Source organism: Anser anser (assembly GCF_964211835.1).
Source record: "Anser anser genome assembly, chromosome: 8".
NCBI classification, from domain to species: Eukaryota; Metazoa; Chordata; class Aves; order Anseriformes; family Anatidae; genus Anser; species Anser anser.
The window spans coordinates 19,858,546-19,872,912 of NC_139728.1; the positions used below are offsets into that span (position 1 = coordinate 19,858,546).

The following is a 14,367-nucleotide window of genomic DNA, read 5'->3' on the forward strand; positions in this document are numbered from 1 at the left end:
ATTTAATTGTCTATCCTCTAGAAAATCCTACTCAAATATAACTAAGTTTGTCCTGTCTAATTACAATGATTCAGTAACACAGAAAATACTTTGTCACAGTTTTTCACACTTTCACACATAACCACAATGAGGTGTCTATGATTGCAGTGCCCTGATAAATTACAGGATTGCAGCATACCATTTTGTTGGCTAGATTTTGGACCAGGGTTTCCCCAAGGACAGTGTTCCAGCCCTGCAGTTCAAATGACCCTTCTGGCTTACACCCAGGCTTCAGCCAACGCTTCTCCCAGCATCAGATAGGTTTCACTCTGCCACGAGTTCCAAAAACAGTTCTGACCCTCTGATTAATGCTCTGATTAATGAGAGCATTTGTTAAATATGTTCTTTTATGACTAGAAAAATAAAACTCCTCTACTTGCTTTGCAGTATAAGAATACTTAGAAATATTTCTTAAGGCAGGAGACTGCAGAAAGAGAAAATCAGGAATGATATAAGCAAGGGAACTGCCTGCAGCGAAACACAATTCTGTGCAGGCTCTGTGCCTAGAACACCTCTATTGCATTTAGCTATAAAATGACCCACATCTGTTCCTGTAGATCCCAAATTCATGCAAGCTGAAATACTACTTATGTTGTAGTTCACATTCTCCTGGGTGACCAGAAGTGGAACCGCAAGCTACCAAGCCTGTAACTATCCTAACACTGAGAAACAATTTCTTAGTGAAGTGGGAGAGTTCAAACGTGAAGCTCAGAAGAAAAAAAAATAAAAATAAAAATCACATATAAGAAGCCACATACCAAAAATCCTCCCCGTTTAGAAAATCTATCTAAAAATAGTGGGGAAAATTGTAAACAATGTTACCTGCTTTAGTAAACTATAAATGGCAAGTCTTCATGAAAGATTATACCTAAATGAGATCATACTATTTGCAATTATGCTGAAATGTAATTAACTCAAGCTCAGATTCATGCTACTACATATTTCTCCCATGTGTTTAATGTTGACAGGAGCATATCTGCATCAGAAATTGAATTTCTGTGGGTTTTTTTGGGGGGGTTGTTTTTTGGTTTTGTTTGTTTGTTTGTTGTTTTTGTTTTCCAGTGGTCCTGAGTTTGAATGAGTAATTCACTCAGGAAGGAAGGAATTAAAATTCTAACACAGTCTTAATTTTGCTGCAACCAGTCACTGTTACGGATTTATATTTCATGCTCCTTTTTTTCCTTTATGCAAATTTTTCTCATATGTTTTCACATGAGACTTAACCCAGAGACTTCAAAGAACCTAAACACTTGAATCAAATTCAATGTATCGTGAATCAGGTGCTCATCAGAAGCCATTACTGAATTTGAAAAAGCATATTTCCAACAGCTTTGAGCAATAGTCTACATCCCATCCTATTACACTAAATTTTGATTAAATGTCAAAAAGTGCGTGAATTTTGGTGTTCTCTACTGATAATAAAATTAACCTCCATGGGAGTTCACAGTTTAGCAGGCTATAACTTTTGCAGTCAGAACCAATTCAGCATAACCTGCCAGACATTATTTCTGTTAAAACTGAAGGACTTCCGTGTGAGTAACTGGCATTCTTGCACCTCTGTGTAATAAATATTTGATTACCAAAGTATGTGGCAGTCTTAGGTCTCCTTCACAAAAAGCTAAATGCAAAATTGTCTCTGTTGTGTTCAGTCCCACAATTTTAACCAAGCGTAGTCAAAGCTTAAATTTATCCCAAAATTGTGAATGACGTGTTGTAAGTTGAGAAGTTAAAGATGTTTAATGTGCTTGCCTTTGCTCTTCTTCAAAACTTGGGTTTCACCTTTCATCTTCTGTGAACATAAAAATGGTGCTTATGTGTTATTTTTAAACCATCTAGCAAGGGAACTGGAGGTCCTCTGGATCAAATACAGTTGTCTGGTTCTGTCCCTTTGGCAGGGAAAGAAGTTACATCCAATGCTTTGTGTTGGCTGCAGACTAACAAATTGCAGTTTCCATGGGTCATCTGACCCATGTTCATTTGTTTCTGGGTTTAAATATCTAGCTTGCCTCCTTGCGATCCAATTTCAGTGATATTGAGACAGCTTTTGAATTAATATTGTGCTTCCCATTTACAGAATTCCTTTCGATTATTTTCTTTGTTACAGTCTAGTAACAGGCACCAGGCAACAGTATTCATCTCTACCCAATTTATTTTTTTTCTTTAGAGATTTCTCCCCTCAATAGTATTAACAATGAAATGGTGACACATGAAACAATTCCTCAAAGATTATTTCAAGAGATATTAAATGGTTCTCATCATCACCTGCCTACAGAAGTGCTCACCATCATCACTGGATCTAGCATGGTTCCTTGAATCCTATGGAAGTTAAATTATTGCTTTAAAATAATGGATACATCTTAGAGATTTCCCCATCAAATCTCAAAATATTCTTCATTATAACAAAACCTATGTGTTTTCTTGGATGATCAGAGAAACATTAGTAAGAGTTACTGTTGCCTTTCTTCCTTGTTTAGCTCATTCTACCATTTACTTTTCTGTGTACATAAGTGAGAACCTAATTCTACTAAGAGTTAATGAGAAGTGTATCTCCTGTGAAATTATTTCAGATACAGAAAAGTTCCTTAACAAAAAGGGGTTAGAGAAGAAAATCTTTAATGATAGCCCCAGTAGAGCCTCTTTTCCCTCAAAGTTTCTTTACAGTCCAAAATAGAAAACACATCTACTGAGACCTCACCTTCAAACTGCTTGTCTCGCAGTGTGGCTTTCTTGTGAGATTCTCTGGCAATCATTGCTAGACTTCTGACGTATTAACCTGGTTCTTCTAGGAGGAGATAATCCAAAGTGACTATTCACCACTTAGCTGAAACCTGTGCACTAGGACATCCTGAAAGATTAGCCATGATCTCAATCTAACTTTGATTACACCTGAGCAGAATCTCCACTTATCCATCAACATCATAGCACCAAAGAAAAGACATAAAATCTCCATACCAGTCTTAGCAGAAAAGAGCAGGCTAATTTTCAAAAGTGCTTGAGTAGACCAAGGACCTGACTTTCATCATAACTAATATCAATGAAGCAGTGAAACCATTTAAATACTTGAAAAATCCTACTATTTTTCCAGCCCCACTCCAGGAAGCTTAATCACACCATTTTATCAAGTGAAGTTTGCAGTATTTGCCCACATCCACTCTATCCCTAAGTCTGAGAAGCCAAATTACAATACATTGCATGGGAGTTCACAGAGCTAAAGAGCACAAGAGAGATTACCAGTGGAAGATACTTTGCTTTCCAACAAAAAATGCAGGTATTCAGTTCCTGCCCAACCTGTTTGCAGCCAGTGCCGTTTTACAGCTTTTCCTTCTATACAGCAGAACTCTTGTATGAGATGACATTTCCTAACACAACTTTAAAAAAAAAGTGTTACGACATCAGCATCTTAGTTGATAATTAATCATTGCAATGAGCACCTGTTTTGCCCTGAACAATCTACAGAAAAATCTGATATAAGAAAGAGGGTCAAGACTATTTTTGCTTTTCCTTTTTTCCCCCACTGACAAGGAAACACCATTCCCACTCAGATAATAAAATTATCACCTTTAAACACAGCAGAAGACTACTATTGACAGACACAGCAGCTCTGTAAACTGTTGGAAAGATAGAACAAGATGATGTATAAAGCTCAGAAAACTCAGAAATTACGCCCGAGTATTGGACCCTGTTTTAGTCTTGAAGATTGATGATGCATGGCTAGAATTCGTATACTTTGTTAAAGTGCTGAGACAGAAAAATTGTGCAAGTACCAAAATTGTAGATAAGGAAACAAGGAAAAACAGCTGACCTAGAATAATCACCACTTACCTGATAGAAGATAAAACAGTATATATGTTGGCCTGCTGCATCATCATCCTGTCTTCCCCAAAGGATTTGTGAGAAAAGCTTTTGGATACTATTCCCCTGTGATCTGCCCTTTGGGGACACATTAAAAATAATTTATAATTAATTATTAAATGTAATTTAATGATTAAAATTATTAAATACAAATATTAAATTTACAATTTATAATTAATTACTTATTAAAATAATTTATTGATTATTAAAAGAAGAAGAAGAATTGTATATGGAGCAACAAGCCTGGCAAAGACAAGAAAATCATTGCCAAGCAAAACAAATAAGGAAGTAAAGAGGAGAGCTATTGGATGCACTATTGGGATAGGAGGTATCCTGTTGCCTCTTATTGAATTGAAGAGTAACAAGGACCAGGAAGCATGCAGAAATATTTTGGAACATAAAGGCAGAAAACAAACAGCACAGTCAATATACAATGTGCTATGAGGTGAAAAGTTAAGGAAAAGGAGATGGTTTCTTCAGGAAACCTAAGTATCGGCACTTGGTACCACTAAACAAAAATGCTTAGAAAATGTTAGCCTAAGGAGGAGAAGACAATAGAATTTACACGTATATTTACACAAATAACTTTTTGTGAGTTACTGAGCTACTGGAAGCTAAATAGAGAGCTTCAAACAAACTGAAAACACAGCTGCTGGGAAGCTCATTGCAGTCCAGTTAGGGCAGGGATGAACCAGCTGCCTTTGAGAGACAGATGAAGAAGCCTGTTCTGGGGTCTCACCACAGCTACACTCCTTCCCTGCTCAAGCTCATTAGCCCCAAAGATGCTTAAAAACACTGTGTCTTCCCTTTCTAATATGGATTCAAAATGGCATGCCATTTTGCTGTGTTGGATAGAAAGGATCATGTTTATGTGTAAAAGAAATTTTATGCCCATATTTTCCTCATAGACTTTAGCAAACACTTGATGTCCTTTTGGGCAGCAAGAGAAACTCAAACTTTTATTTTATAAAATTCACATGTTGTCATGACTATGCACAAATGTCCAATACAGTACTGAGACGAAGTATATTCACCCGTTTCTCTATACTTTGACTTTGTGCTGCTGAATATTAAACCTAAGTAATACAAAAAAAAACAGGACAAGAAAGTTTGTAAAACATGTAAATGAAAAGTATTATCTTTCACTGTCGTCTGTTTATAATTAAATCCTGCTGACAAGTATATGTGACTACCACAAGGCATATTTGCCCACCTCATCATGTAAGTAGAGCTGGCTGCATCACCAGTAGTACCAGCTTTGCACACACATTTAGCCAAATGCCGAGGCTTTAGCTGCTGTCACTGGGAACTTTCTGACACTCATTTGAGGAACAGGTTGACACTCAAATGCTGTGGAGGTCAAAGGAACCCCCATCGATTTCAGCAGAGCCAGGCTGCGCTCAGTGAAAGGCTGTTCATTTACAGTAGAAATACAGAGCAGACTGTGTGGCTCTCATTAGAGCAAAAGCCATGGAAGGCTGTCATATGTGCACCTAAATTTAATGCAAGTAGAAAAAAAAAAAAAGCTTTATTTAAAATGAGGAAAAATGTAGAAAACATTTTTAAAGGGTGCAGAGATATGATGATAACTGGATTATATAAGTATCTAGGAAAAAAAATAAGATAGAAGATAGCTTGGTAGCTATGCAGCTACCATGTGTAAATCATAACCTAGCTTGTGTCTCAGGACTAGAAACAGACACATAAACATAGAGTTATTTGTCCCAAAGCTGAAGTGCAGAATGCACTGTCTCCCCGAAAACAAAGATCATCATTACAGTGTTTGGAAGCTGTTAAACAATATATATAATCTAGTATAGATCTATAACACTCAGCAAAAAGTTTTTTTCTTTGTTTTTAAAGCACAGTTCTTTTCCACTAGTGACTTGAGCAACATCCTTTTCAGAGGATAAATTTAAGAAAGAACTGGGAAATGAGGGAAATGAGTACAATTTTTAACACTGGCAGATTGTTTTCCTTTATGTAAAAAGCCCCAGAGATTTGATGAGAAAGAGTATTCAAACAGAAAACTTTATTTCATAATAAATAAGCTTTTAAATTATTCTGGTATATTCAATCAAACAAACAAGTTTTTCCCAATTCAGAAAAACTTCTTATAGTTTTATTCTTTCTTCTTGCAACATAAAATAACCTCACTTATCTCCTCAGATAAGTCTTATTTGCCTTTTTCCTGAATCTTGTGACCTCATTTTCATTTACATCACCAGCCAATCTTGTCATTAGGATTTAGAGATTTATTAAACATTTCACGGTAATCTTGGTAATGTATTTGTGATGTATTGAATTTGGTCTTAATGAACCTTTGTTTTAAAGAAACATAAACAAAGAGGACTTCTGCTCATCTAATGCAATTTGGCAGTAGAAACACACGGAGGGGAAATGAGTTGTCCCATAGTTAGCATATTGGTCTGGAACTAAAAAATTCCTGGTCTAGTTCCCTGTTCTGCTGTAGGCTTCCCAAGTGACCTTAAATAAATCTCTCTCTGCCTCTGATCCCCATATGTAAAATGAAGTAATACCTGTTCTCTGGTTAGCAGATGGAGGAAAATGAAGTACGGCTGTAAGGAGCTCAATATTTGTCAGCTCAGTTGACCCAATCTTATTCAGATTCTGTATTTGCTCATGCAGTCACCTCAACTTCAGCTTCCCTCTATGAACAGATCTTTAACCATTTAGCAAATGCCTTTCCTGCCTTTTTTCCCCCAGTAGCCATTTCATGTCTTCCTCTATTCGCTATACATCTTTGACTGCCTCATCCCTGCCCATTGCATGTGTTTTCTCTGAACCAGAACCTGTCACTGGCAACTGTTTTCAGGTACAAAAATCAAGACAAATGATTCACTGTGTTTGTCTTCATGAGCTTCTGGGAACTACAATATACACGTCTTTTAAACTGCTCTCATAAATTCAACTTAACCTAACACACATTTCATTCTGGATGTTAGGACCTAGACATTCTTTCAAAGACAGCCCTGAGCACAGAAATCTGCATCTTGCAACATGATTCCTCACCCCTTGGCTACAGGCTGAACTGCAGCTGGGCCTGGTGACTTCTGCCTTAGAAAAGTAATTAAGTAGTTTTGCAAAAGAAAAGGAAGAATTCAGGTATTTTAAACATCAGCCTTTTCTTTCCATTTAAAACTCTAGTTATTTTGAGTTTAATGATAATTTAAAGTCTAGAAAAGATTTCAGACTGTTACATACGAGAAAAAACATAGTTATAAATAATAAATATGTAACACTTTACATTGAGTGTATTTACAAAAGGCAACTAATGATTCATAATAGATGGTTAGAATACGCAACAAGCAGTTGTAAGCCATGATAAAATGTAAACCACAGAACTGCTGCACTTTGCTGCACTCTACAGTGAATCCTTTTAAATACTACTAGCCTTATATATGCTACTAATAAATATATTTTATAATATAATATAAAGAGAATTCATATAAAGTGTCCCCACGGTGAGAAAATTGAACAGGTGCCCAGAGCAATTAGCATTTTCAAAAGTATTTTCTAAGAAAAATGAAAGAAGCTTTGATAATTCAAACTATTAAAAAACAGACTGTTGATTTTAAGAAAACAGTAATTTTTATATTGTAACCAAATATGAATCTATTCTTCATAAACTAAACTAGTTTTCATTCTGAGTTGACAAGGGAAACAAAACAGATTCTTCAACACCTTTTTGTAAAAGCCAAATAGAAATCCAGACTGAAGAGAGGCATATTTGTTCTATTGCAGACTTTGATCCATGTCCATGTATGACTAGGTTTGGGGGTGTTTTTTCACATTCCTAATCCCAGCTTCAAAGCTGTTGTATCTGTTAGATCTGTTAGCCAAGTATTCAAAGGCTGTATGTATGGTTACTGCCAATGGAGTTCAGAATTATTGTGGAAAGTGATGATTCAGACCAATGGTTAACTTTTCAAGCAATCCCGCCGCATTAGATTAACACATTCCAACTCTGTCTCAGGACAGTCAGATTATTTTTACAATATATTCTCGATAAGAAAAATCCAGGGGAGCTTAAGGACAACACCTTCCAGAATTTCAACAGTTGCATTTTAAGGTGTAAACATAAATAAATATAGTTTACCAAGAGTCTGCTAGAGTATTACCATTCTCATTTGCTTGCAATGTGTGCAAGGTCACACTAAATTTTCATGTAACATTTTCCACAAGAGTTGCATATGTAATACTGCATTTCCATTTTCAAGGCATAGGTACTAATCTACTGTATATCACTCATCTTTTTTTGATAATGTGATTCAGAGTACAATGCCAACCAAAAGAAGCCCCAAAGGTTCCTAAATTAAGATGTTTCATTAAATCAATATTAAAAAGAACAACTTCAGCTTCCTTATCTGGAGCGATTAAACACACATACAAACAAAAGCAACAACAACAACAAAATATAATTATTCCCTCTGCAAAGATATGTTGGTTCTATTCTTAATCTCTCATTTTTCTGACCAAAATCCCACTGTCCATATTTTGCAGGACTCACTATATTAGGCAGGAGGGTTATATTTGGTTCCACATGATTTCACTGAAAGCAAAATTTATACTCAGTTTATACGTTAATGCAGGATTAAAAGTTTGCTGCAAGAGGCAAATATTTTAGAAAAAAAAAATCCAAATTCAATTAAAAGTATTAGGCAATTATTTATATTGATTGTCCTCCAAGATATTACCAGTTTCATATCAGAGAAACTATGAAGCTAGAAAGTTACTCTGTTCTCTGTTCACTAAGAATAAAATCCACTTACAACATGGACAAGTTATGTTTGAATTGTCAAATTATTCTCTAGATATTTTTTTTTTTGTGAAAAAATAATACAAGAGCACTTAAAGAAAAGATATTGCAAGTGTTGAAAAAATATCCCATACATTTATTCCCACTGCATCATGTTTGGCCTCCTAGTCATAAACTCACTTTTTTTAACAATGAAAATAGGAAATAAAGCAGAGAGTGGTAGTCTTCATCTGAATGAGTAGCACTACTGTAAGGAAAAAAAAAAAAAAAGATAAACGAATCATGTAATTTACTCTGAGGGCAGGAAACTTTGGGAATAGTACTGAGGAAATCATAAGCAAGTAAAATTTGATGAGTTGGTATAACCACATTACCCTGAAAGTGTATTCTAATCCTGATCTGACCACCTGCACAGGTTGCCGGTGATCCACCTCTACAACTCCAATCACTGCTATGTTTTGCAGAAATAATAATAAAGATGATAGGTACAACTAATAGTAGTGAAGAATAGTGGCAACTGAAAACCAGAGTACAACAATCAAACGAAGTCATTATGTTGTGCTCATATCCCAATTGTTATTGGCATTACCATTATAAACTCAATTTAGCTATTCACAGGAGGAGGAAAACACAACTTCACAGATACCCAACACAGCTTTTTCCCAGGGATTTCTTTTCTTTGATTCTCTTTACATAGTGATGTTACATGTACCAAAACATAGAGAAAATAATCTATACGGTACATGCAGAGTGAAGTACATGACTTAGTGATGTAGCCTTTTTTTTTTTTTTTATAAAACCATTTACATGGGAGAAGCTAATAGATGAATTTGGGCAACAGAGAAAAACTACCACTCAAACTCTTAATACAACCTTTCTCCTGTAATAAATAGCTTGCAATATAAAGCTTAAGAGGAGATCAGCTATTCTCGGAGGAGAAAAAGAAGTCGCAGTTCCCTCTCCCCAGGCCTCTAGTTGCAACACGTCTGTGCAACAAAACTACGGGAATGGGAAGGCAAATGGAAAGTGGATAATGCTGTTCCAGAACCTCATATCTTAGAGACTAAGAAGCCTATACAAATTTGGAATTAATGCTGCGAAACCAACTCTTGCAAAAGATTTTCAGCTCTGTGGCAAAACCATCAATGAAGCCACTGAAGGCATGAGGCCATGGTCCAGCACTGGGAGGAAATATTTGCCACTAGCAGTACGTTCAAACATTTCCATATGTTCAGCATCACAAAGACCCACTTATATTGTAGAGAAATGAAATTTCTCCAAATAAGATCTTGTTAGCTGACTAATCTCTCCTTTTTACTTTTTATTTTGTTTTAATATAAGGTTTCCCAGAAAGTGTGGGTATTGACTCACTCGTTGTTTTCCACAGAACTTGCGCATAAGGTTTTTTTTTCTTTAAGAGACATCCCAATACCTCCTTGCTATTAAGAAAACCTGAGTGTGATCTGACATTCTGCCATATAGGCTTGGGGACAGCCATAAACTGATCTCATGGGAAGGCTGCTAATTTTTTCAGTGTAGGCTTTTCAAAGATGTGCAGCATCCAATTATGACATCTGTAATTCCTGTATACTAAAAAAAAATAAAATCTATAAAAATAATAATACTGGTGATTTATCAGAAACAGCCCCTGTACTGCCTCTGATGACCTAACATAATGAAGATATATCCAGCCTACGTGAAACATCACCTGTTATCTTTATTTCATATTCTTCACTCTTTTCTTCATATAAGCCAAGTTTGTCTTGGCAGATAAACTCCACGTAAGCTAAGCTGAATTTAGCAGTTAACCTCTTTAACATTGTTCTTAAGACTGTAAGGGAAAATAATGTATTTGTACACATTTATGTGGATGGTCAACATATCAAGTAACGGCTTGGGATAGTGGTGGGCTTGAAGAAGAGGAGAAAGAAGGGAGAACGCATCCATAACTAGCACCTCAGCAAGCTATTTCCATCTCTTTACTACTGCAGCAGATGAGCAAATTGCAGGTACTTAATCTATGTTTGGACAAAGGAGAATGGATTTTATTTTTTTTTTTCCTGATCTGAGAATCAACCACATCAGAAGAAAATGCACCATAAGGGGCACAAGAAACCACATCCTCTTCTTGGCTCTACAGCAAAGGCAACATTGGTTCTTTCCATCATATGTCTGACTGCTTTCTGCAACAAAATACAGCCAAAGTTCTTAGTTCTCATCCATCTCCCTAAATCATATTTGTGTTGGATAGTTTCTAACAGTGCCACTTCCATTCCTATTCTGTGCTACATTATTGTAAGACAAGCACGAAAAATTGTTTGTCATTCCTTCAGCCTGTCTGCTCCACCTTATAATCTTACCTTCCCTCCCAACTATAGATATACCTGCTCTGGATATCTCAGCTGAAGTTACCAAAGCTTGCACTGGCTGGAAGTTGTAACTCATTCTGACTTAAAATGTGAAGCCCAAATCCAAAAAGCTATGCTGACAAATCAGAAGTTTAAAATTTGCCACAAAGTTTGGATCTAAACCTACTGCTCACATTATTTAATAAGGGAGTACTGTCCAGAGCTAGAATAGGTGCATCACCTAAAAAGACTAGTTTCATTATTGAGAACTGATGTAGTTTTATTTCTATGCAAGACAAAAGGAAACCCTAAATCCCAAATAATATTGACTTTTAAGAGACTCTGATATGAATTCAGATTGAATTTGTGTGTATCAGAAAGAAAGACATAAAACTAAAAGAGCAAACTATCCTCACTTCTCTATCCTAGGAGCTTCTCTGAGCTTGCTTTTGTTTTGATCCATAGCTTCACATTTCAGATTGGTTTTCAGATTTAAACAAAGGCAGAATTTTACCAAGTTCTTCTGCAGCTGATGTTAAAAATGAAATCATTTAAATAATTGATTTTTTTTGGTTCAGTAGCCAACAGGAAAAAAAAAAAAAGTTAGTGGTTATTGTTTTGGATTCATCCCAAGCTGAAATGTTTCCACACACTCAGCCAATTAAAACAGATCATTTGAGATTGAACAAAACATTTAATTCAAACAGAAACAAATAAGACATACTTAATAATGTCAGCAAGCCAGAGTCAAAAAGCAATCAAGAAAAAAAAAAATACTTCATGCCCCTGACCCCATGTACCAAAGGTGGTGATCCTGTTGTGCTTGGATCAGAACTGACTTGCAGGCAATCCAAGGACTGCTCCCATGCCAGCCGTGGGTACGTGAGGGAGCAGAGCTGGCTTTTGTAGGAACAGTGCTGGCTGCATGCTCTGGACCCTTCGCAAGGAGAAGAAAGGAGCCAGCTGTGGCCAACACTGCTTGCCTGGATCAGTGACAAGTGACATGTTCAGCCTCAGGGAACTGTTGTCAGATCCTTCCTGTGAACTTCTTTCAGAGTTTCCTCTCCTCAGCTTTTGAGTTACAGTGCTTGTCCTTGATTATGTGAAATATGGAACGTAGCTCACAACAAAAGCAAGTTTCACCACTCTATGTGTTGGGAAAACCATCCAAAATACGTGTGACTTGAGTGTTAACACTGCACTGTTCACCCCATGAAGCCTAGGTCTTCATCTCCCAAGTAGACCAGGACATCATGAGACCAAGCTCTATTCACCAGACTTTAGTTTTATGAAAGGCATACAAATCCCTTTGTTAATCAAGTTCAGAAAACAAATGTTTCTCTTTGGATATACCATAATAGTTACCTGGGACATATTTTTTCCTCATCCTATATTGTCTGAAATAGTACATTTTGAGAAGTAAAATGTTCTCAAAAAAAGTCAAAGCTATTAAAAAATATAAAAAATCACACTGATGTTTAATTTTGCTCATATTTGGTGTAAACAAATGTGGTAGTCCAGGTTTGCACTTTTCAGAAGATATTTAAGATATTTAAATTTATGCATAATCCATAATATTTTAGTTTTGTTTTTTTTTAAATGTTTATGGTCATGCTGAAACTCCCCTGAGAAAAAAATAAACACTCTTTAAAACAATCTTTTAGCTTAAATATAAGTATGAAATTGATCCTCTTTTTTGCTCATCCTATACAACTTTTCCTTGAGAAGAAAAGTCTTGAATTGTAATATGTGAATTAACACCCACAGAGACAAAAAGTAAACACAGTGAGACCAGAAATGGAACCACCATCCGCAAGAGGTATACAAGTGCAAGCCACAATAAATAAATAAATTAAATAAAATAACGGAAAGGGTTAGTGCATCTGTTTTCTCAATACAATAAAAGGCACCAGTCTTTATTGGTCACTCCTTTTAGAAATACTTTTGGCGGCCAAGTTTTCTCAACTGTTGAGTTTAATAAAACCAGGGGAAAATGGCATTTTCAAAGTTCGCTTATTTCTCAAAGAGAAACGCAGATGTTCAACTCACCACAAACATCAACATTTTGTTTATTTTACAAAGAGCTTGAGGAATTCACGTCTCTCTTCTGGAGTCACGTTGTACGCTCCTTTATGAGACGACTCCCACTGATGTCAAACTCTCCTGGCTTGTAAATTTGGCGTGCCGCTAACTGCGCTTCACTAACTCTGAGAAGGATTGTGAGGTTGCGGGACTGCAAATAAGACAAAACATGCCTTCACATTCACACACACAGCACTTGCCTAAAAAATAACAGCAGGCAGATGAAAGAAAGAACTAGAAGCTTTGCAGAAGGTTAAAACTTCTTTTGCTGCTACAAAGCACAAATTCTTTTTTCAGCTTCCAAAATAAAATTCTGTAGCAATTCTGAGTTATATAAGTAGAATTATCCAATATCAAAGTAAGTCAAAAGGCATGAAAAAGGTGAGAGCTGTAAAAAGGCAGACAAATTTGCCATGATATTTCCCCTGTTGGAATCTCTGTGACTCTTCTCTCCTGTAGCTTTTACTCTTAAAGTCTTATTGCAAATCATTGTAGGAAAAAGCAGGTCCTAGTTACTTTGCTTCCTTTGGAATAATTGCTTCTGTTCTGAGGCCAGAAATATATGAATGGTGCATTGTACTTGTTTATTTGTTCCTTCAGCCGGGAACCCTGAGCCACTAAAAATAAATACTAAGTCAAATGAAAATGTGAAAGGGATTTTCATCATTTAAAATAAATTAATAAATTGGTCCATGATCAGGAAAGCCTTCAACTCTCCCCAGTATTTCTGCACTGGTTGAATATTAGGCATTATTCCTACTGACACATACAAATGAGGTGATAACACCACTTCACAGCTGTGAAGATCAGTTTCCTGGATTAGGTTCCTAATTCACGTTCACCTTACAAAGGATCTGAGAATAAAGCAGACCTTAGTCTTAGTGGACACACCGTTTCAGGCAGCAAGTGAATGCATGCTGGAACACCATGAGCTTTTGGTTTTGCTTTGCACATAATGGAAATGTTGCTTAAGAGTTGTTGAGCAATCTCCTGTAAGGAAATTCCTGATTATGAGAAACCTTTTCCTAAGGGATTTTCTATGTTTTGGAAGATGTTGTGATGTTTGTGAGGTGTTTGAACTTAATGCTTGGGGGTGGGAGTTAAGACTATTTTGTTTGAGTGCTTCATTGTTTTGTTTTTGGTTTTTTTTGGGAATCTTTCTGCACTGTAAGCCCAATAAATAGTTATTTCCCCATTTTTTCCCCCAAAGAGAGGTAGCTCCTGTTTTCTTATTTCCTCCTTGGCTGCACTGATAATCCAAAACCC

At 36.2% G+C, this 14,367-nt stretch overlaps 1 protein-coding gene across 1 annotated transcript in view; it reads right to left on the bottom strand.

Moving 5' to 3' along the window:
• LOC310903016 (uncharacterized protein) overlaps positions 1–14,367 on the bottom strand; it is a 40,934-nt gene that overhangs the window by 10,696 nt on the left and 15,871 nt on the right. The window contains exon 3 of the mRNA XM_083845514.1: positions 3,862–3,969. Within this exon, the coding sequence (XP_083701640.1) occupies positions 3,862–3,969 (108 nt within the window). The remainder of the gene's footprint in view (positions 1–3,861; positions 3,970–14,367) is intronic.